We start from the raw sequence: 23,134 nt of genomic DNA, 5'->3' as shown, positions 1-23,134 counted from the left end.
TGTCAAGTGTCACTTGACTTGAAGTGTGCCAAGAACTGTTTAATCAGACTGAAAATGACCCAGATTTGTTAGCTAGGATAATTACAGGTAACGAATAATGAGTATATGGGCATGATCCTGAACCCAAAGTGCTGCCTTCGCAGTGGAAGACTCCAGGTTCACCATGACCAAAATAAGCATGGCAAAGTCTGTCAAAGGTGAAGACAATGTTGGTGATTTTTATTCTACTGGTATTGTGCATCATGAATTTACCCCTGGAGGACAGACAATTAACTGTGCTTGAGCGTTTGCGCGTAAAGGTACAGAAGAAAAGGCCTGCATTTTGGTAAGACAGGAGTTGGGTGCTACACCATGACACTGCTCCGGCTCATTGTGCCTTCTTCAAGCGAGCTGCCACAAAAGCAAGTCTGCAGCGGACCAATGACAATCATATCATAACACCTCAAGAAATGTCTGAATTCTGTAAAAAAACATATCATAGGAATTACCTATGTTTTTGTACAACCCCATTCATACAACTTACTGAAGTGTAAGATCAAATCAACTTCGCCTGATAGTGAACATCAGTGTGGAAAACTTGTACAATTGGTTCTTCAAAATAAAGACATAGTGGCTTGTGCTTACGATGAACAGTGGTGGATTGGCGAAGTTGATAATATTGACTGTCAGAACCAAGATGTACATGTTGTATTTTATCACCCTATATTACCAAGGACATCTTTTTAAAAATTTAGAAGGATCAAGTTTGGATGCCACTTTAAAAGTGTACGGAGGAAGCTGTCTCCCATGGAATTTACAACTGTGACTCGGCAATCTTATAATCTAACACCCAAACTGAGTGAACAAAATCCTCAAATGTTCAATGGGCAATGTACTAAAAACAAATAACAAGAGAACAATATAACTTAATTAGTTGGCTAATTTTCAATAAAAAAGTAAGTAATCATAGATATGATTAAATTATATACTGTAACTGATATATTTTATTCCATAAGCCTTGATATCGCAGATGTTAAAAAACATATTTTTGACTCGTGTTTGTAATTGAATCTCAAAGTTGAAATTTATACTGAAATTTGATATCATAAAGGTCTATTAACTGTGAAATTTTCAGATTTTTATCTGGTCCCCCAACAAAGATATTGAGAGCCACAAAATGGAAAAATTAAAAATCCATTTTTTAAGTGTAGCTGCTCACCATTGATACTCTATAAAAAGTAACTATACTATATAGTGTAATAGCAGAAAAAATATTAAAGCTGAGAAATTAATCTTTCTTTGGAAAACTACCATTCAAATATTGAGTTTTTTTTAATTTGTGGCTGATAACTTTGAACTATTAAAAATATATTAAAGAATGCATCATAATGATGTTAATTTGTAGTGCAGAGTATGTTGAACTAAATGAATTTTACCTGAAAGGCTTAGGACAATCAACTACTGAATTGTAAAAAATGTAGATGCTTGCGAATACAAAAAAAATGCATGCGGCCTGGAACAAATATGGCTGCCATTTCAAAAAAATGAATTTAAAAAAAATTTTTGTGACTACTAAACTTTGGGGAATTCACCCAGCAAATATAAATTTTTTCTGAGATGGTCGAGGAACCAATTATTTTTTTCTTGGACAACTTGGTATGGATTGGCCCTATTTAGATCAAGTGTGGTTGATCCGCATGGATGCAAAATGGTACAAATAACACATGGAAGTAACAAGGACTTGGAAAATGGATTATAGAGATGTTCATGTTCAGTCTCACTTGTTACAACATTTGATATTGCTTTGAATGAGCCAGTACTGATATGTCACTTCAGGTGGCAGAAATCGAAAACCGAAGATAGTCAAGAAAAAATGTTCAGATTTGTGTAATCTTTTCCAGTCATACCAACTGTACTGTTCAGTGTTCACACACGTCGTCATTTGCTCCTAAAGTGGATCTTTTTCATTATGTGCTCTCGCAATGAAAAACAAAGTATGTCTCAACTGTCACCCATTCCAAGGAAAGGTGATGTAGTCATCCAATTGCAATATACTGCAGATAAATTTCCCTTGAAACAATGATCAAATGTAGATCACCCTAATTATCAAAAATAAGGAGGCTAATGATATAACACAAGACAACAAATTTGAACTTAGTGTCTCACTGTATTCTGTACTAAATCACAATTTCTAAAATCTAATCAGAAATGTTCCATCATGTACCAATTTTTCTGGAGTAGATACGCCACACACATCTATTTCGAGATCATGTAATAAAAGTAATTGTTTGTTTTACAAAATGAAAATAGTATGAGAAAGCTGAATAAAGCTTCAAATACAGTTACAGGTTAGAAACTGTTCCGGGATGCTTTCCATCTGTGGGTGGGTGGATGGATGATGAAACTTCATGTCTAGCATTATTATCTTGGGGAAATCACTCACCATGTTCGTCACTCCCACAAAGAGTTCATGTGTGCGCGCGCGCACACACACACACACACACACACACACACACACACACACACACATGGATTGCAAATGTCTCTCAAAGGCCACTCTTTCACTACATAAGGCTCTTTCCTTGCCCTACTATGCCAGTGACAAAGAAACAGCAATATTTTTTGTAACCAGTCTGCATTCCCAAAAGTAGTCCCCGTACATTGATCCTGTAATTGAAGGGAATGGGCCACTGGTATCATAGGTATCTTGTTCCCATTACGTAAGAGAACAGTTTTGAGACTACTCTTTGAGGAATCTTTAAATTCCTTTACTACTTCTGGATTGTGAATCATCCCAAATTTTGTAAGCAGCCCATTTGTCATTATTGTACCGCGACCTCTGTCTTTGAGAAAGAGAGTGGATAGACCAAGCTGTCGCTTACAGAATGAAATACTAGTGTTTGGTTGTAACAGGTTCTTGAAGATGAGTCCCAAGTAACTCTTCTTTCCTCTTTGAAAGATTTAGATCTCTTACACGGTTGTACAGTTCTGCCTGCAACAGTGGCTGCGGTTGCTGCAGATGGCATGTACTCAGGATCTTCATGATCTATTGGTCTATCACTTGTTGGTGATTTTGAAATGGCAAATTGCAAATTTGTATAAGAAACTGTGTGTTTCTATTTACTTGAGACTTCTTTTACTTTTGTTAAACAAAAGTAGCAATCTGTAATGTGGTATGACATAGATGGATGGGTTCCATGGAAGCAATGAGAAACAACTCTTCTGTGTTGCCCAAGAGTTTGACAGATGTCAGACTTAGTAGTATCCTTGCCACACACTTGCAAGCCATCGCTGAGTGGAAGTAACGTGATCATGTACAAACAATATTCTTCATGTCAGTGAATGCACACACATCAAGAATCAATACTGTTTGATCTCACAGTGAGATAGTAGACGGACAACTGCATCTTTCCTTTACCCCCCCCCCCCCCTTCCCCAAGTAATAATATTCCTAAAATAACAACTGTGATAAGTGCTGCAACAACATAAAGAACATAGATAAGCAGATAAAATTGTGTTTCCAGAAGAAAGTTTAGAGGATAATGGGTTTCACCATGGCATCAGGGAACGTAACTCTGTAATCACCACATATTTTTGTTGTGTGACAAATTTCATTGTCACACTGTGCAATGGATGATGAGGGAACTATTCTGCTAACTGAATCAATCCTAAACAACATGCAGGAAACACCACTCCAATGTGTGTCGTGTCACTTTAGAAAGTGAGGCAGACTGCTTATTAAAGAAACTTTCAGACAACTGTATAGGACAAAATATTTTTATTTTCTCAGATACAAAACTTTACAAAAATCAAGAAATGGGAAAGATAATATGCACCGCTTTTCTGGACAAATCTGCTGGCGGCATCTATTAAATAACAGATTCACAACTGAGAAATACAAAATATGCCTTCAGCCATTTCCCGATTCTTATTTGCATGGCAATTATAATGCATGAATATCAGGTTATCCTTTCTTTCATTGTGGAGATCTACAGTCTTCTAAGTGTACTAGTTGCTGCTGTAGCAGTGAGTACTGCAACAAAAAAAAGCACAATTAAAATTTTTGGCATAGAAGAGGAATGTCTATTTGCTACCATATTTTAACTGGTTTGGCCAAAACACAAATTAGTATGAAATTTTGAATAATTTCAAAAGTATGGGCAATTTAAGCTTTGAAGCTATTAAATAGCGGACAACATATATGAGCAAAATTTGTTATCCACACTGAAAACTATCATTTGCAAATACATTTGCAAAATGAGTTATTATACACTAAATTAACACTTCCCTTTGCCCTTGGTCTTCACCCAACTCCTGCCAGTCATAGTGACTATGAAACTGAATTTAAAAATGCTAGTAAGTTGCGTAAATAATACACATTAAGATGATATTGAATCCTTTATGGTACTCACAATGCATTTCAGGCATAGCCCATCATTGGATAACCTGGTAACAAATAATAAAGAGAAATGCAAATAACGCTATACAATACAGCTTTACCAAAGAAATGAGGTTATATAAATCTCTAATGAAATTAATTGTACACAATTTTGAAGAATGTAAGTACATACCATTTAAGATCATATGCACCGACAACAATGTTGAATAATATCCGTACAAATGTCAAGCAGAACATATGCTGTAGTATGCAAGAAGTAAACCTAACCAATAGCTGACTACAGTTACAGTGTGAAGACACCACTAATGGAGCCATAGTGTAAGCTCATATCACTAGAGAGCAGCACTTTTGATGTTTAAAACAAAATGTTACTTTAAAATAATAAACGCTCAATCAACCCTAATATGCTATGTCAAATGTACAACCATTATAATAGTAGTACAAGGCATTACATTTACAACAATGTCACTTAGAATCACATTCGGTATGTATGATTTGTTGATAATTTCAGTAGAAAGCATTTCATATCAACACCGAGTTAATTAAAATAAATATTTTGTTTTTACCAGCAAAGCTGAAAGTAAAACACAATGCAAGAGTGCAGGTTTCACAAAACAAACTTACTGTTACAAGTCATCTTTACATTTGCAATATGACTTACAAACAAATCATAGCGAATCCGGTTCTATTGACATTTTAAGTCTAATGTCTTGTGCTATACTTGGTTTACAGCTGATCTTGCACATTAGTGCTGACTGAGCTTTCATTTTACAGTAGCATTTTAATTTTAAATGTCATCAGAAGTGCTGCACTCTATCAATATGAGCTTAGTTATTGCACCTTTAGCAGTGCCTTGACACTAACTGTAGTCAGCTACTGGTTAGGTCTACAGCCTACTTCTTGTATACAACAGCACAAGTTTTGCTTGACACTTACAGACATTATTCAATGTGCCTGACAATGCATATAATCTCAGATGGTATGTACTTATAATGTAATTGGATAGATAAAAAGTCTACTCGCCAAGCTGCAGCAGGAGAACACACACATAAAAGGTTATACTTATGCAAGCTTTAGGAGTCAGTGGCTCCTCCTCCTGACACAAGGGGTGAAGGGAAAAGGACTGGAGAAGTTCAGGAAAAGGGGTGGATATCAGAAAAATCACACAGAACTGCAGGTCAGGGGAAACTTAACGGACAGAATGAAAAGGAAAGACTGATTGTTGCACTGGGGACAGTGGCATGGGTAGGAGCCATGTGTGCAGAAGGAGCATAGGGTCTGATAACTATACTACGTGTAGTGGACAAAATCTCAAACAGAATGGATCTAATTTCTGGGCTTGATTTCAGAAAGTCATTGCTTTGTTGAAGTAGCTGATTAATACATTCAAGACCAGTATAATACTGAGTGAGAATTGGTGTGCTCCGACTTGACAGATTAGCAGTACTAGGATTGGATGTGATGGCAGGGAAAATCTGCTTTGGAACTAGACTGGTGGAGTAATTCATCCGGTGAAGACTGAGGTGAAAATGGTAGTGTATTGCTGTAAAGAATCTACATCCAAACAAATATGTTTGCTTTGAATGCCAATGTAGTATGTTTGACATGGAAACAACAGCAACCTTTCCATGTCAAACATTCCCTCTCATACAGCATTGACATTCGAGGAAAAGGTACTGTTGTTTGTAGATGTAATGCAGACATGTGTGTAGCTGGCCTTCAGTACTACATACATAATAGATCTGATATTCAACTTGATATTTAACAATTGCAATACACTTATTATCTTTGACATTTCATGTTCTTAGATTTCTTGAAGCTCTTTCTTCCTCACTGTCCATCCTATGGAACTCCTATCCCCACCTCAGCAGGTAGTGTCTTCTGACTACTATCCACTTCCATACAGTCACTGGATTGTTAGCTTGGTACCAGCATCTACAATTTAAAACTCCTTACCACTTATTAAGTACTCAGCCACAAACACCTTTTCTCCGAATATGTATTTAGGGACGTTTTACCTCCCATTCAAGGAACGGGCTGTATCACTACACTTTTGCGCTTATCTCTCGAACCTGTGGCTCCTACCCCTGTGTCTGTCCTCGTTGCAAGACTTGCCTATGCACCATTCTACCACCACCTATACCACCTCCTACCACCACCTATACCACTGGCAAAACAAAGTTTTGCAGCACCTTGGTTCCAAGAGTACCGGAAACTGTACAGAAAGTTGGAATAGAGATAAACATAAACATCATTTCCGCCGTTTTTATTGCTCGTGAAAACCACACATTGCATGTTGTACCACCATACAGCAAGACCTTCAGAGGTGGTGGTCAAGATCGTTGTACACACCAGTACCTCTAATACCCAGTAGCACGACCTCTCGCATTGATGCATACCTGTATACATTGTAGCATACTATTAATAAGTTCGTCAGGGCACTGTTGGTCCCGATTGTCCCACTCCTCAATGGCGATTTGGCATAGATCCCTCAGAGTGGTTGGTGGGTCATGTCATCCGTCAACAGCCCTTTTCAATCTATCCCAGGCATGTTCTATAGGGATAATGTCTGGAGACATGCTGGCTACTCTAGTCAAGCAATGTTATCATGAAGGAAATCATTCACAAGATGTGCATGATGGGGGGCACGAATTGTCGTCCATAAAGATGAATGCCTTGCCAATATGCTTACGATATGGTTGCACTATCTGTCAGAAGATGGCATTCACGTATCGTACAGCCATTGCTGCGCCTTCCAGGACCACCAGCGGCATACATCAGCCCCACATCAGCGAACCTCCACCTTGCTGCACTCGCTGGACAGTGTGTCTAAGGCGTTCAGCCTGACAGGGTTGCCTCCAAACACATCTCCGACGATTGTCATACAATATCCAATTGTGATACAATATCCACATGCCCATGGAACACATATGCAACACTCATCGGTGAAGAGAATGTGATGCCAATCCCGAACGGTCCATTCGGTATGTTGTTGGACCCATCTGTACCGCGCTGCTTGGTGTCGTGAATGCAAAGACGGACCTTGCCATGGACGTCGGGAGTGAAGTTGCGCATCATGCAACCTATTGCACACAGTTTGAGTCGTAAAACGACGTCCTGTGGTTGCACGAAAAGAATTATTAAACACAGTGGCATTGCTGTCAGGGTTCCTGTGAGCCATAATCCGTAGGTGGCGGTCATCCACTGCAGTAGTAGCCCTTGGGCGGCCTGAGCAAGGCATGACATCGACAGGAACTCACTCTCTGTATCTCCTCCATGTCCGAACAACATTGCTTTGGTTCACTCTGAGACGCCTGGACACTTCCCTTGTTGAGAACCCTTCCTGGCACAAAGTAACAATGTGGATGCAATCAAACTGCAGTATTGACTGTCTAGGCATGGTTGAACTACAAACAACACGTACTTCCTGAAGGAATGACTGGAACTGATCGGCTGTCGGACCCCCTCCGTCTAATAGGCTCTGCTCATGCATGTTTGTTTACATCTTTGGGCAGGTTTAGTGACATCTCTGAACAGTCAAAGGGCCTGTGTCTGTGATACAATATCCACATTCCCATGGCCCGGTTAGTGGCTGACGCTACAGATCTTTATTTATGGAAATATAAAGTACAATCACCAACAAATTTTACATATTCACATACACCTTTACCTTTTATCCAAATAAATACAGATTCATTAGGATTAAGTTTTCTTTTGTTACGTGTATACAGTACAAGTGGAGAAGTAGAGTCATAAACAGATTTACCAAAGTCTTTATTAGCAATTTCAAACATGTGATAGGTACGATACGAAATTATATCTCCATCATTAAAACTTTCTAGTCCAGGTACACTTGGAACTCCGATACCATTTCTTACTATGGCAATGGTGAACCATCCATCCCCATGATAAAAAGTATCATTTATGTCCAAACTAAAATTAAGAGTACATCCAAGAAACACACATGGTCCATCAACAAGTGCATTTGCTGCAACACTCTTCACTGGACTGTGATTTTTCTTGTCGCCTGTAGTTGTTAGTTAGGGGACCGGGGGCTCAAGGTTGCAACAGTTTTGTTATGTACACACTCTTATCTCTTGGCGTTGCCGGCGCGCCAGCGGGACACGCACACCTAGTATGTGCTAGTGTGCGCGTCCGGGATAATGTTCTGCTGGCCACTGCGAAAACTCTATGTCCTTATCTAAGGTCAGTGTCTTCCCACTCTATATAAGCGAGTGCGCTCTCGTGCTACGCTCAGTCTCTGTCTTGCTGCTGCACAGGCAACTGCATTGAACGCCGCCAACATGTCTTACAGGAGATAATGGCCCCGTCATCGCACAACAGTTTACAAAAATATAGAAAATATTGAACTAACAACAACTACAGGCGACAAGAAAAATCGCATTCCAGTGAAGAGAGTTACAGCGAATGCGCTCGTTGATGGACCATGTGTGTTTCTTGGATGTACTCTTAATTTTAGTTTGGACATAAACGATACTTTTTCTCATGGGAATGTATGGTTCACCATTGCCATAGTAAGAGGTGGTAGCGGAGTTCCAAGTGTACCTGGACTAGAAAGTTTTAATGATAGAGATATAATTTCGTATCGTACCTATCACATGTTTGAAATTGCTAATAAAGAGTTTGGTAAATGTGTTAATGACTCTACTTCTCCACTTGTACTGTATACACGTAACAAAAGAAAACTTAATCCTAATGGATATTCAGGAGTTCTGGGAACCAGGGTGACGCAAAACTTTTTTTGATGTGTGCACTACCAATAAAACATACTATACCAGCTGTCACGTAAACTTTGTTCAGCCTTTTACATCGCCATGACTACCTCCGAGTTATCAGTTACTGATGAATGGGCATAGGCAGAGGATGTACTCCAGCAACACACAATATCCTGTTGCAGAGAATGCTCTACAATGTGACAGTTGTGACCTTGGTGCCTGTTTCACCACACACGCCATCTGGATTCTTCCCCCAGACACGAGTTTCTCAGAACTCTGCAGGTGGGAACTAGCACTACATGTCTGTGGTTCTTGCCATCCACCTGGCCCTGGTTTAAATTAATTTCTTCATTCTTGGCATGTCTTCAGAATAACTACTCCTTCCTTCATTTTCCGACATGTCTGTTTCACCACAACCACCCTCCCACCTCTGTTATATACAATGCACTTAAGCTTTTTCACTCTTATGAACTCATGTACAATGTTTTTGCAATAATATCTGCCTTGCATATTACAGTGCCTTGCACCTTAAAGCTCTAAGGTTTTCAAATCTCATCCGATGTAGTCCCCAACAATCAGTTTTTCCTTCTGATCCCGTCCGTTAAGTCTACCTGACCTGCGGTTTGGGGTGACTTTTTCAGAATCTACCTTTTTTCCTAAACCTCTCCAGTCCTTTTCCTTCATACCTCTTCTTCCCCTTCAACCATCCTGCCAGGAGGAGGAGTCACTGGCTCCAAAAGCTTGCACAAGTTACTCTTTTACGTGTGTGTTCTCCTGTCGCCCTTTGGTGAGTAGATTTTTTTTTATCTACCCAGTAACATTATACTGTGAAAAATTGGTTATTTTCAATGGTATGTAGTTACATTCTTCAAAACTGAGTACAATTTATTAATTTCATTAGAGGTTTATATAACCCCATTTCTAGGTAAATCTGTATTGTACAGTACCATTATTTGCATTTCTCATTATTATTTGTTGCCAGGTCATCTGATGGTGAGCTTGGCCTGAGGCAAGTCAAAAGCACAATAAAGGATTCTATACCATCAGGATCTGTATTACTTACACGACTTGCCAACGTTTTTAAAATCATGTTCATAGTTACTCTAATTACAGTTGCACACTTCTACCAGGATTTCAGGTCCATTTTACAAGTCATAGTGACATTTCAGGGTACCAATAGACAGAAACTATCACAATGAAAATTCTCAATCTACACATTTTGATGTAAGATGGCAAAATAGGTATAACACATTCTTCATATTACATTAGGAGGAAAACCTCATTAAACAGACATTTCAAATGATACAATACAAATAGGATTGTTATCTCTGTGATTTTTGAAGTTGTTTCAGTACAACAAAATTCTTATTTTCTAAATGGCTTACCTTCACAACAGGAAGAGCTGATATTTATTACTGGCTGTTTTAATACCAAGATTTCAAATAACTCATATCAGTCATTCATAACCGAATTCTTGCCTTTTTTCCTTTATTTTAGATTCTGCTGTCGAATAATATTTCATTCTCACAAGGATGCGCTTTGCTTTCTCCATGTCTCCTTCAGCAAATGAACTTGATAAATCTCTGTAAACAAAATTTCTCAGTTGAAATACTGAGAACCTAATTATGATGTTTATTTACATTGCAAAAAACATGAAAGTTTAAAATGGAAGGTGAGAAATTCATTACATAGAAAGCACAAACTTAACTGCCAAAAAACTGAATCTTTGCCAAATAATCCATAAGTTGTTTCATTGGTGCCAGTTGAAGGATAAAAAAGAGAAAAAAATTATTACAGTAATACACACAGTAGGGCATGGAAACTTTCAACTTCTATTTGACTATGACGCAATTCACAAATGACGCCTAGCAGTCAACATTTTCTATGTGACCATTCCAATTTAAGCTGTTCATAATTGTAGTTCCTACGTATTTACACCTTTTAATTTGGGGGTTGATCATATAACAGACTGCTTTTAGAGCTCTCAAGATTGGTTCTGATCTTCTGATGGCTTTACTAGACCAGGATTTCCCATACTGTGTTCCATGGAATACTGGGGTTTGTGAAAAGTGAATTACGTCCTCACAGAAAAACTATTAACAACATGGCTTTTTAAAATTTTATTATTGCTTTGTTATTAGTTAAGATTTAAAATTGAAGTAATCACAGAATAAAACAAGTTCATTTTTTAAAAATTTATTAGCCTTCAAAATAAACCAGGTGTTCCATCAAATACATCGAAGTACCAGCACTCTCAAACAGTTCCATCAGAGGAAAATTTTGGTATCTCTTGTACTAGACAGTCAATGACAGCATCCTCTGCAAACAATCGAAAGGGGATACTCAGATTTGTCCTAAATTGAATTATAATCACCCCGTATATAAACAAGTTAAACTTTCAAAATGTAGAAATAACACCACTGGTCAGAATAACGTCAAACTGCAACGGAATATTATTGGAGAGGGGGGGGGGGGGGGGGGGGGGGGGGGGGAACTGTATGGGGGGAAAAAAAAGAATAGTGCAGAAACTGATCAATAGATGCCAAACGTAAATGAAAACACCTGTCACGCGCATGACTCATTGAAGTTGGCATAAACAAGCCAAGTACACAGCTTTTCCTCCTTTCACGTCTGCGACGTTCATCATGACTGTCTCAATGCAGGATCACACTCTGCTTGTAAAACTGTATTACAAGAATTATGACTGTGCACATGTTGCTCTGCAGATGTTCCGGACACTGAAGGGTTTGAAAAAAGGCACTGGTCTGATAACTACCATGGGTCTGGAGAAAATGATTCGGAAATTCGAAAAGATGGGTTCTTTTGGTCTGCAACCTGGTACAGGGAGGAACCAAATTGATTCGACGTCAGTGGAAGCTGTGGCCACAGCAAAGCAGGAGGAGACGAGTGGTTGTATGCAAACATGTAGTGCACGGAGAATTGCCTGAACATTGGACATACCCATGAGTATGGTGCTTAAAATCCTATGAAACATCCTTTTTTACTATCCGTTCAAAATTACCCGTGTGCACGAGATGCTTCCTGTTTACCTGCCAGCAAGCAAGATCTTTGCTTTAGAATTTCTTGCTCACATGGAACTGGACAATGATTGGCCGTGGAAGATTTTGTGGACAGATGAAGCCCACTTCCATCTGACAGGATATGTCAGTACACAGAATTGTCGAATATTGACGACGGAAAATCCACACACAAATCACCCAGTACCACTTATCCTGAAAAAGGCCACTGTGTGATGCGGGTTTACAGCATCATTTATCATAGGGCCATATTCTTATTGAAGTGACGACAGGTGCTTCCGGTGCTGTTATCTGTACCATCACTGGTAAGCGCTACGAGTGTCTTGTGAAACCAGGTCATTCCAGCTCTCCAACAGTGTGGATGGGATCATTTTTATCCAAGAGGGCACACCTCTGCACATTGCAAATCCAGTTAAGCAGCTGCTGAAGCGACATTTCGGAAATGCTAGAATTATCAGCAGCCATTTCCCAGCAACCTGGCCGTCCCGATCACCTGATCTTAATCTGTGCGACTTCTGGTTGTGGGGCTCTCTGAAAGATGATGTGCTCAGTATTCCGATTACAAACTTAGCTGCATTGAAGGTATGCATCGCGCAACATTCTGAACGTGACTCTGGAAAAACTTCGATCAGTTGTGGAACATGCTGTTTCTCAATTTCAACTTGTTGCAAGTCATACAGAAATTAATAATCCGATTTGATTTTGATTGATCCTTTTTATTCAGTTTTTTGGCCTCAGGACAATTAAAAACTGATTTTCCCATCCGATGTGATATGACCTTGCCGTGGTGGATGGGCTTACGTAACTAACAGTATCACACACCTGTACACCCATGCACACTGAATAGTACAGTTTGTTTAACATCAAACGTACACCTTAGGCATTGTACGATTCATTTGCCATTTGTAGTCTACCGCTATTAAATTTTGATGCTTACTGCGCCATCGATTGCTACAGTTTGTAACTATTTATTTTTCTTCTGCCACATGTTTTCCCCCTTATTTCTACAGTGGTTTGAAAGTTTAATAATCATTCTGTAGGTTAAGAATAATACTTCCCTGGGAAACACCAGATATCATCACTTCTGCTTTACTTGAAGACGTTGCATATATTATTATATACGATATGATCTTTCCAAGAGGAAATCGCTAATCCAGTCACAATACTGAGATGGTATTCCATAAGCACAGAATTTGATTTGAAGTCCCTTGTGAGGAACATTGTCAAAAGAGTTCTGGAAATCTATATTCAATTTGAGATCCCCTGTTGATAGCACAAATTACTTCGTGTGAATAAAAAGCTATTTGTGTTTCACAAGAGCAATATTCTCTGAATCCGTGATTACTGATTGTAAGTAGATTGTTTTCTTAGAGGTAATTCATGGCGTTCGAACACAGTACATATTCCAAAATTCTACTGCAAATCAAAGTCAGTGATATGGGTCCAGAATTCAGTGGAAGATTCATTTCCTTTCTTGGGTGTTGGTGTGACCAGTGTAACTTTTCAGGCATGGATCTTTCATAAAGCGAGCAGTTGTGTATGACTGCTAAGGATGAAGCTGTTATATCAGCATACTCTGAAAGGAACATAACTAGTACAAACTGAGGTGACCAAACTCATGGGATACCTCCTAATATCTTGTCAGACCACCTTTTGCCCAGCATAGTGCGGCAACTCGATGTGGCATGGGCTCCAAGTCGCAGGAAGTCCCCTGCGGAAATGCTAAGCCATGCTTTGGAAAAGTGTTGCTGGTGCGGGAGTTTGTGCACGAACTGACCTCTCAATTATGTCCCTAAGTGTTCAACATCGGGGGATCTGGGTGGTTAAATCATTTGCTCCAATTATCCAGCATGTTCTTCAAACCAATCGCAAGCAATTGGGACCCAGTGACATTGTTATTTTGGAATATGAAGTACACAAATAAGAATGGTCTTCAAGTAGCCAACCATAACAATTCCCAGTCAACTAATAATTAAGGCTTCAAACGTGGAATAGTAGTTGGAGCTAGATGCAAGGGACATTCCATTTCAGAAATTGTTACTAAATTCAATATTGTGAGATCCACTGTTGTCAAGAGTATGCCAAGAACATCAAATCAGGCATTACCTCTCACTACAGGCAATGCAGTGGCCAACAGCCTTCACTTAACAACTGAGACCAGTGGCATTTGCATATAATTGTCTGTGCTAACATACAAGCAACATTGTGTGAGATAAGCGCAGAAACAAACCCAGTTACACCAGAGGACCCAGTCCATTCAATGTAAACAACAACCCACACCATTATGAGGCCACTTCCAGTTTGCACAGTGCCTTGTTGACAACTTTGGTGCGTGGCTTCATGGGGCCTGCACCACATTCAAACCATACCAACTGAAATCAGGGCTCATCTGACCAGGCCACAGTTTTCCAGTGTCCAACCAATATGGTCATGAGCCCAGAAGATGTGGTGCAGGCATTGTCGTGCTGTTAGAAAATGCCAAATTTCACTTCACTGTCCTAACACACATGTTCGTTGTACATCCTATGTTTGTTTCTGTGGTTATCTCACACGATGTTGCTTGTATGTTAGCACAGACAATTATACACAAATGCCACTGGTCTCAGTTGTTAAGTGAAGGCTGTTGGCCAATGCATTGCCTGTAGTGAGAGGTAATGCCTGATTTGATGTTCTTGGCATACTCTTGACAACTGTGGATCTCACAATATTGAATTTCATAACAATTTCTGAAATGGAATGTCCCTTGCATCAACCTCCAACTACTATTCCACGTTTGAAGTCTTAATTGTTGTCATATAGTCATAATCATGTTGGAAACCCTTTCACATGAATCTCCTGAGTACAAATAATAGCTCCCCCAATGTACTGTCCTTTTATACCTTGCATAGGTGATACTACCACCATCTGTATTTGTGCGTATCGCTATCCCATGACTTGTGCCAATTGGACTTGCCTTTATTAACTGAATTAAATTGCTTCACTGCACTGAGGATATCTTCTAAATTACTCATAAAGGCAGCCATTCTTGGTTCAAATTGTTGAACAATTACTTCATCCTCTTCGGTAAAGGAATTTTGGAAAACCACATTTAGTAACTCCGGTTTAGTGGCACTGTCATTGGTAACAGTACCATCACTGCTGTGCAGTGAAAGTATTGAATGTATCTTACTGCTAGTGCACTTCATATATGACCTGATTTATTTTATTTATTTTTTCCCCCTGCCAGATATCCAGGTAGAGTTTTGTTGTGGAAACTGAAATCTGTCAAAAATTTGAGCAATGTTTAAAAGAATGTCTACATTTGGCATATTTTTCGTTGCTTCTGCAATAGTGTTCTGACCTGTTTAGTGTACCATGGGGGATTAGTTCTCTCTCTTATTAATTTATCTGGTATAAACCTTTCAAATCCTGTTAATACTATTTCTCTGAATGTAAGCCACATCATGTTCACACCAAGAACAAGTTCATGAACACCTTGCAATTAAGTGCAATAATGGAAATTCAGTGTCATTTTCCTAACTGAATAAATAATGCATTTAAACAAACACCGTACCTAAATACCAGGACTGAAGCAGCAAAATGTGTTTGGGTACTAGAGGAATGTAGCACAAAGCAAGTAGCCTAGAAACAGGAAGTTCAAAGTGCAAGTTTGCACCTTAACGTAATTGGCAGGTCGAACCAGTCACTGATACAGGTGGATCATTGTTGGTTGTGTTGGAAGGTGACTGCTTGCAACTTGGGAAACTCAATGAATGAATGGCCACTGTGTATTTTTACTTATTTATTTACTTTTTTTATTACACACATTCTATAATATTTCTCTATTTGGTCTATGCTTCATCTTTTTTAATATATTTGAAGACATTAATAGCAAGAACATCCCAATACTTTTACAGTTAAAATATGTACCATTTTATGTTGTCATAATCACCATATTGGTTGAAAGTGGCACTTGTTAAAGCTGATGGGTTGGACTGTATTTGATTAGGGCTTCCCAACGTGTGGTCTGCGGGCCCCTTAGGGGTCCGCCGGCTCTTTCTAGGGGGTCCGTGGCCACCCTTCACCAAATCGTGTAAAATAATGAGTAAAATTATTGAATAAAAATGTGAAAATCAAATTCATCACTACTTTTTTTGTGTGTGAAAAAAATGTGTACTTTTACTTCAGGTCGTATTCCCAAGCAGCCTTTGCGGTTCCTAAGTGAGAACGCATACACAGTTTAGTGCCAGAGAATGCGGCTTCTCTGATCGATTGTTTCGCAACAATACAGGGGTCGTTTGTGCGCTGGCTCACGGCAGTAGATGCGCTGAAACCTTTTACGCAAGCGCAGAGCGAGCTTTGTCGACCAATCACAGCACTCGCTGGCACGTATGCGGTCCCATACATCATTAAATGTTAAACTTGCTTTGTCCGTGCACTACCTATTTTATGTCGATTTTTGACCTTCAAGTTGTTTTCATTCATCTCTAAAGCAAAGACTTGATACTTCGGGGGAGGGGGGTTCATTGGGAACAGACTAGAAGTCCGCCATGGATTTTCGACTGAAGGAGGGATCCACCAGCTGAAAAGGTTGGGAAGCCCTGCTGTAATACTACCCTGACAACAAATATAACTTGTTCTAGCCTTGAAAGATGTCTCACGTGGGAAATACTAGTTTTGAGCACTAATACACTTTCTAGTGGCAGGTATTTGAGAACATGTATCTCTTTGATCTTAAGTACTTCTCACTTGAAAACCAGTTTACACAAAAAAGTATAAAAAAGAATACACTAACTGATGTTGAGCTATAGACCAAGTAAAATTACTTGATAGTGAACGTCTGTCACTTTCTGCTTTAGTGTTGCCAGGCCTGCTGCCGCTACCACTCAGGTGACACAAACATGATGTGTCACTTCACAAATGCAGTTAATGTGTAATGCAGAGTAATGTTGGAAGTCCCTGTTGCGAGGTGTGATGGAAATGAGAGCTGCTCTGTCAACAGCAGATTTGAAGTGACCAATGACTGAACTGCAGCAGACAACACATTTTGTAGCCCTAAATTTAAACTCATGTCCTAACTTAACCATGACCTCACAATTTTAAATGTATCCGAGAAAACAGCGATTAACAATCTGCAGCAGAACTAAACTGACAATCACTTTGTTCACAGCGGTTAAGGCTAACCTCTAAAAGCAAACACAAGACAGAAAATTTTAGTACTAAGTTTGTAGCCCTCTTCCGCAGCAAAATTTCAGTTTCAATGGTGAAAGCAAAATGTAATTTTTCTGTGAAACTATTATCACACTGGCTACATAGTATGCCGCATTACCATCTGATGAGCAGTCCTGTTTGGCACTTGGTTGCGGATATAGGCGACATGAGCAGATTCCAAATGGGGGAAAAATGATGGAAAGAAAAAAATTAGCAAATAAAGTCAATACAGTGATGAAAATGACACGACAAAGCATTAGAACTAAAACATTACATTTAAATCAATTAACTGAATATAAATGATGATCAAAGTTCTTTGATTAGATTCCAGCATTCAACCTTATACGCAACAGGTTTATACCCTAAGCACTATGATATGCCATCCTCTATGATTATAATAATGGTTCATGTAACACAGAATCACGCCTTGTGCAGAGGGATCCAGTAGTGATTGAGCATTGCTTGAACTGTGTGTGTGTGTGTGTGTGTGTGTGTGTGTGTGTGTGTGGGGGGGGGGGGGGGGGGGGTGCGCGTGCGTATTTTGGTACCTCAATAGAGGAAATGGTTGGTATCTCTTATATAAGGGGGTTGTTGTTGTTGTTGTTGTGGTCTTCAGTCCTGAGACTGGTTTGATGCAGCTCTCCACGCTACTCTATCCTGTGCAAGCTTCTTCATCTCCCAGTACCTACTGCAACCTACATCCTTCTGAATCTGCTTAGTGTATTCATCTCTTGATCTCCCCCGACGATTTTTACCCTCCATGCTGCCCTCCAATACCAAATTCGTGATCCCTTGATGCCTCAGAACATGTCCTACCAACCGATCCCTTCTTCTGGTCAAGTTGTGCCACAAACTTCTCTTCTCCCCAATCCTATTCAATACTTTCTCATTAGTTACGTGATCTACCCATCTAAGCTTCAGCATTCTTCTGTAGCACCACATTTCGAAAGCTTCTATTCTCTTCTTGTCCAAACTATTTACCGTCCATGTTTCGCTTCCATACATGGCTACACTCCATACAAATACTTTCAGAAATGACTTCCTGACACTTAAATCTATACTCTATGTTAACAAATTTCTCATCTTCAGAAACGCTTTCCTTGCCATTGCCAGTCTACATTTTATATCCTCTCTACTTCGACCATCATCATCAGTTATTTTGCTCCCCAAATAGCAAAACTCCTTTACTACTTTAAATGTCTCATTTCCTAATCTAATACCCTCAACATCACCAGACTTAATTCGACTACATTCCATTATTCTCGTTTTGTTTTTGTTCATGTTCATCTTATATCCTCCCTTCAAGACACCATCCATTCCGTTCAACTGCTCTTCCAAGTCCTTTGCTGTCTCTGACAGAATTACAATGTCATCGGCGAACCTCAAAGTTTTTATTTCTCCTCCATGGATTTTAATACCTACTCCAAATTTTTCTTTTGTTTCCTTTACTGCTTGCTGAATATACAGATTGAATAACATCGGGGAGAGGCTACAACCCTGTCTTACTCCCTTCCCAACCACTGCTTCCCTTTCATGTCCCTCGACTCTTATAACTGCCATCTGGTTTCTGTACAAATTGTCAATAGCCTTTCGCTCCCTGTATTTTACCCTTGCCACCTTTAGAATTTGAAAGAGAGTATTCCAGTCAACATTGTCAAAAGCTTTCTTTAAGTCTACAAATGCTACAAACGTAGGTTTGCCTTTCCTTAATCTTTCTTCTAAGATAAGTCGTAAGGTCAGTATTGCCTCACGTGTTCCAGTATTTCTACGGAATCCAAACTGATCTTCCCCGAGGTAGGCTTCTACTAGTTTTTCCATTCGTCTGTAAAGAATTCGCGTTAGTATTTTGCAACTGTGACTATTAAACTGATAGTTCGGTAATTTTCACATCTGTCAACACCTGCTTTCTTTGGGATTGGAATTATTATATTCTTCTTGAAGTCTGAGGGTATTTCGCCTGTCTCATAAATCTTGCTCAACAGATGGTAGAGTTTTGTCAGGACTGGCTCTCCCAAGGCCGTCAGTAGTACTAATGGAATGCTGTCTACTCCCAGGGCCTTGTTTCGGCTCAGAGACTCCAGTACTCTGTCAAACTCTTCACGCAGTATCGTATCTCCCATTTCATCTTCATCTACATTCTCTTCCATTTCCGTAATGTTGTCCTCAAGAACTTCGCCCCTCTATAGTCCCTCTATATACTCCTTCCACCTTTCTGCCTTCCCTTCTTTGCTTAGAACTGGGTTTCCATCTGAGCTCTTGATGTTCATACAAGTGGTTCTCTTATCTCCAAAGGTCTCTTTAATTTTCCTGTACGCAGTATCTATCTTACCCCTAGTGAGATAAGCCTCTACTTCCTTGCATTTGTCCTCTAGCCATCTCTGCTTAGCCATTTTGCACTTCCTGTCGATATCATTTTTGAGACGTTTGCATTCCTTTTTGCCTGCTTCATTTACTGCATTTTTATATTTTCTCCTTTCATCAATTAAATTCAATATTTCTTCTGTTACCCAAGGATTTCTACTAGCTCTCGTCTTTTTACCTACTTGATCCTCTGCTGCCTTCACTACTTCATCCCTCAAAGCTACCCATTCTTCTTCTAATGTATTACTTTCCCCCATTCCTGTCAATTGTTCCCTTATGCTCTTCCTGAAACTCTGTACAACCTCTGGTTCTTTCAGTTTATCCAGGTCCCATCTCCTTAAATTCCCACATTTTTGCAGTTTCTTCAGTTTTAATCTACAGGTCATAACCAATAGATTGTGGTCAGAGTCCACATCTGCCCCTGGAAATGTCTTACAATTTAAGGAACCAGGTTTTAAATCTCTGTCTTACCATTATATAATCTATCTGATACCTTTTAGTATCTCCAGCGTTCTTCCATGTATACAACCTTCTATCATGATTCTTAAACCAAGTGTTAGCTATGATTAAGTTGTGCTCTGTGCAAAATTCTACCAGGCGGCTTCCTCTTTCATTTCTTAGCCCCAATCCATATTCACCTACTACGTTTCCTTCTCTCCCTTTTCCTACACTCGAATTCCAGTCACCCATGACTATTAAATTTTCGTCTCCCTTCACTATCTGAATAATTTCTTTTCTTTCATCATACATTTCTTCAATTTCTTCGTCATCTGCAGAGCTAGTTGGCATATAAACTTGTACTACTGTAGTAGGTGTGGGCTTCGTATCTATCTTGGCCACAATAATGCATTCACTATGCTGTTTGTAGTAGCTTACCCGTGTTCCTATTTTCCTATTCATTATTAAGCCTACTCCTGCATTACCCCTATTTGACTTTGTGTTTATAACCCTGTAGTGACCTGACCAGAAGTCTTGTTCCTCCTGCCACCGAACTTCACTAATTCCCACTATATCTAACTTTAACCTATCCATTTCCCTTTTTAAATTTTCTAACCTACCTGCCCGATTAAGGGATCTGACATTCCACGCTCCAATCCGTAGAACGCCAGTTTTCTTTCTCCTGATAACGACATCCTCTTGAGTAGTACCCGCCCGGAGATCCGAATGGGGGACTATTCTACCTCCGGAATATTTTACCCAAGAGGACGCCATCATCATTTAATCATACAGTAAAGCTGCATGCCCTCGGGAAAAAATTACGGCCGTAGTTTCCCCTTGCTTTCAGCCGTTCGCAGTACCAGCACAGGAAGGCCGTTTTGGTCATTGTTACAAGGCCAGATCAGTCACTCATCCAGACTGTTGCCCTTGCAACTACTGAAAAGGCTGCTGCCCCTCTTCAGGAACCACACGTTTGTCTGGCCTCTCAACAGATACCCCTCCACTGTGGTTGTACCTACGGTACGGCTATCTGTATCGCTGAGGCACGCAAGCCTCCCCACCAACAGCAAGGTCCATGGTTCATGGGGATGGAAAAATCGTGACCAGTGGGAATCGAAACCGGGTCCACTGCTTGACTAGTCTTTACCTAATCAATAGCGCTACGCATAGGGGGGTAGGTTGCCGGTAATAGGCTGAAGGTGTTGGTCTATAAGAGCAGAGATTCTCTCAGTGGGGGCACAGTAACCCGCCTCAATGGAGTGTCCTGGGTGTTTTGGGTTATGGATTTTACGAAGCATGCAGAAGGTAGGAATGCGGGGAGTGGTTGGGATGAGGAGAGAGATGGACACCAGGGAGAGCTTCTCGGATGGGCCTAAGGATTTGAGGAGAGAGTGGAGATGATGCTGGATTCTGAAATGGGATGACTGTGGCAGAGTTTGTCAGTAGATGACTTTGACAGCTGGCAGAGTCCTTCTGCCAGGTAATCCTTGCAGTTCAAAACAACAGTGGTGGAGTCTTCTCAGTAGGTAGGATTATAAAGTTGGGATCACTTTTTACATGATGGATTGTGGCTCTTTCTGTGGATGTAAGGTTAGTTTGTATGTTGGGGGATTTGAGGAATGATGGGGACTCAAGGTTAAGACACTCTGGAAAGTTAACAGGGGGTGCTTTGGGGGCAGTGAGGGTGGATCACAATTGGATGGAGGAGTGAATTGAGTCAGGGAGGGTTCAGCATTGGTCTTTCGTTGAGTCTGATTGATAAGGTTGGTGGCAAAAAAGTACTTCCACTGTAGGGACTGGGAGAAGGAGAGAAGGTATTTAACAAGTCCTGCATGATTGAATTTGGGAGTGTGGCAAAAGGTGAGGCCTTTAGAATGGACTGACACTTCTGCATGGCTAAGGCTTTGTGCATTTGGGTGTGCGTGAGTATGCGCACTTTATTGGAAAAAGAGCAAAAGCCTACATAGCTTGCAGCAAAGATGAAGATGCCATATCCCTGCAGCAATCAAGCCTGTGGAGCCAGCGAGAAAAGATGAAGAATATGAATTTTCTTATGTTTGTAAAAAAAAATCCTACTGGATGTTTCATCAATTTTGTACTGTCAGTCTTTTCCCATCCTTGAGAGAGAGAGAGAGAGAGAGAGAGAGAGAGAGTGGACGTTGATTTCCATTTAGTTCACTAATAATGTGAAATACATTAATTCTTATAGTACGAAGTCAGTTTCATTTACTGGTCACTAATTTCAGTTTATTTATCTGCATTGCAGATATCTGTAATGCTTCGGAGATGCAAGAAATTTAAGCAGATAAAGCTGGATGCTGTAACACTGTCTTCAAAGATGAAGAGGTGGTAAATAAGTTCAAGGCTCTAAGAACTATTGTCTAATAATCCAATATTGTGTTTTACAGATTTTTTGTGTATATGAAAAATCATAAGCTTGACTGTCTGGAGTGTGCATCACTGTGCGTAAATTAGCTGAGACACACACTCTTGGGTGAATTCATATTGTTGCGCCTCTCGTATGGCACAAGCAAACTTCCATCGCAATTATTATTCTTAAAATTATTAATCAATCAGCAGACATGGTAATTTTCTGCAAAGTAGCATTAACATACTCTTTTCTGACATCTGGCCTCTTATGTACTCTTAGTACGATTTCACGTTTGTTTCTTTCCTGGCTGTCATGGAGAAGCTTGCATAAATTCCTGTAATACTTCATCCTGTTTATATACAGATCAGTATTTCTCCTCAAACTTATTTAAAAACTCTTCTTAAGTCCCGCAACTGTCCATAGTGTGGACTACCCAGCTACTAGATTAGATTAGATTAGTACTTGTTCCATAGATCACGAATAAGACACTTCGTAATGATGTGGAATGTGTCAGGTTAATAAAAGTTGTCTATACAAGATATTACATTACACAAAATATTACATTACACTTAATATTTTTTTGTGGGCGTTTGGGAAATTACCCACTAACTATATCCAAAAA

General features: G+C 39.7%; 1 protein-coding gene across 1 annotated transcript in view; it reads right to left on the bottom strand.

Annotated features, from left to right (window-relative positions):
• Positions 1–3,750: 3,750 nt before the first annotated feature.
• The window catches only part of LOC126191549 (iron-sulfur cluster co-chaperone protein HscB), a 41,064-nt gene continuing 21,680 nt past the window's right edge, over positions 3,751–23,134 (bottom strand). The window contains exons 3-4 of the mRNA XM_049932458.1: positions 10,500–10,697; positions 3,751–4,012 (exon numbers count right to left, since the gene is read on the bottom strand). Coding sequence (XP_049788415.1) covers positions 10,571–10,697 — 127 coding nt within the window. The 3' untranslated portion in view covers positions 3,751–4,012; positions 10,500–10,570. The remainder of the gene's footprint in view (positions 4,013–10,499; positions 10,698–23,134) is intronic.

Source organism: Schistocerca cancellata, chromosome 6 (genome assembly GCF_023864275.1).
Source record: "Schistocerca cancellata isolate TAMUIC-IGC-003103 chromosome 6, iqSchCanc2.1, whole genome shotgun sequence".
Classification (NCBI taxonomy): domain Eukaryota; kingdom Metazoa; phylum Arthropoda; class Insecta; order Orthoptera; family Acrididae; genus Schistocerca; species Schistocerca cancellata.
Note: the sequence above shows the minus strand (reverse complement) of the source record. Positions and strands in the feature narration are given on the sequence as shown.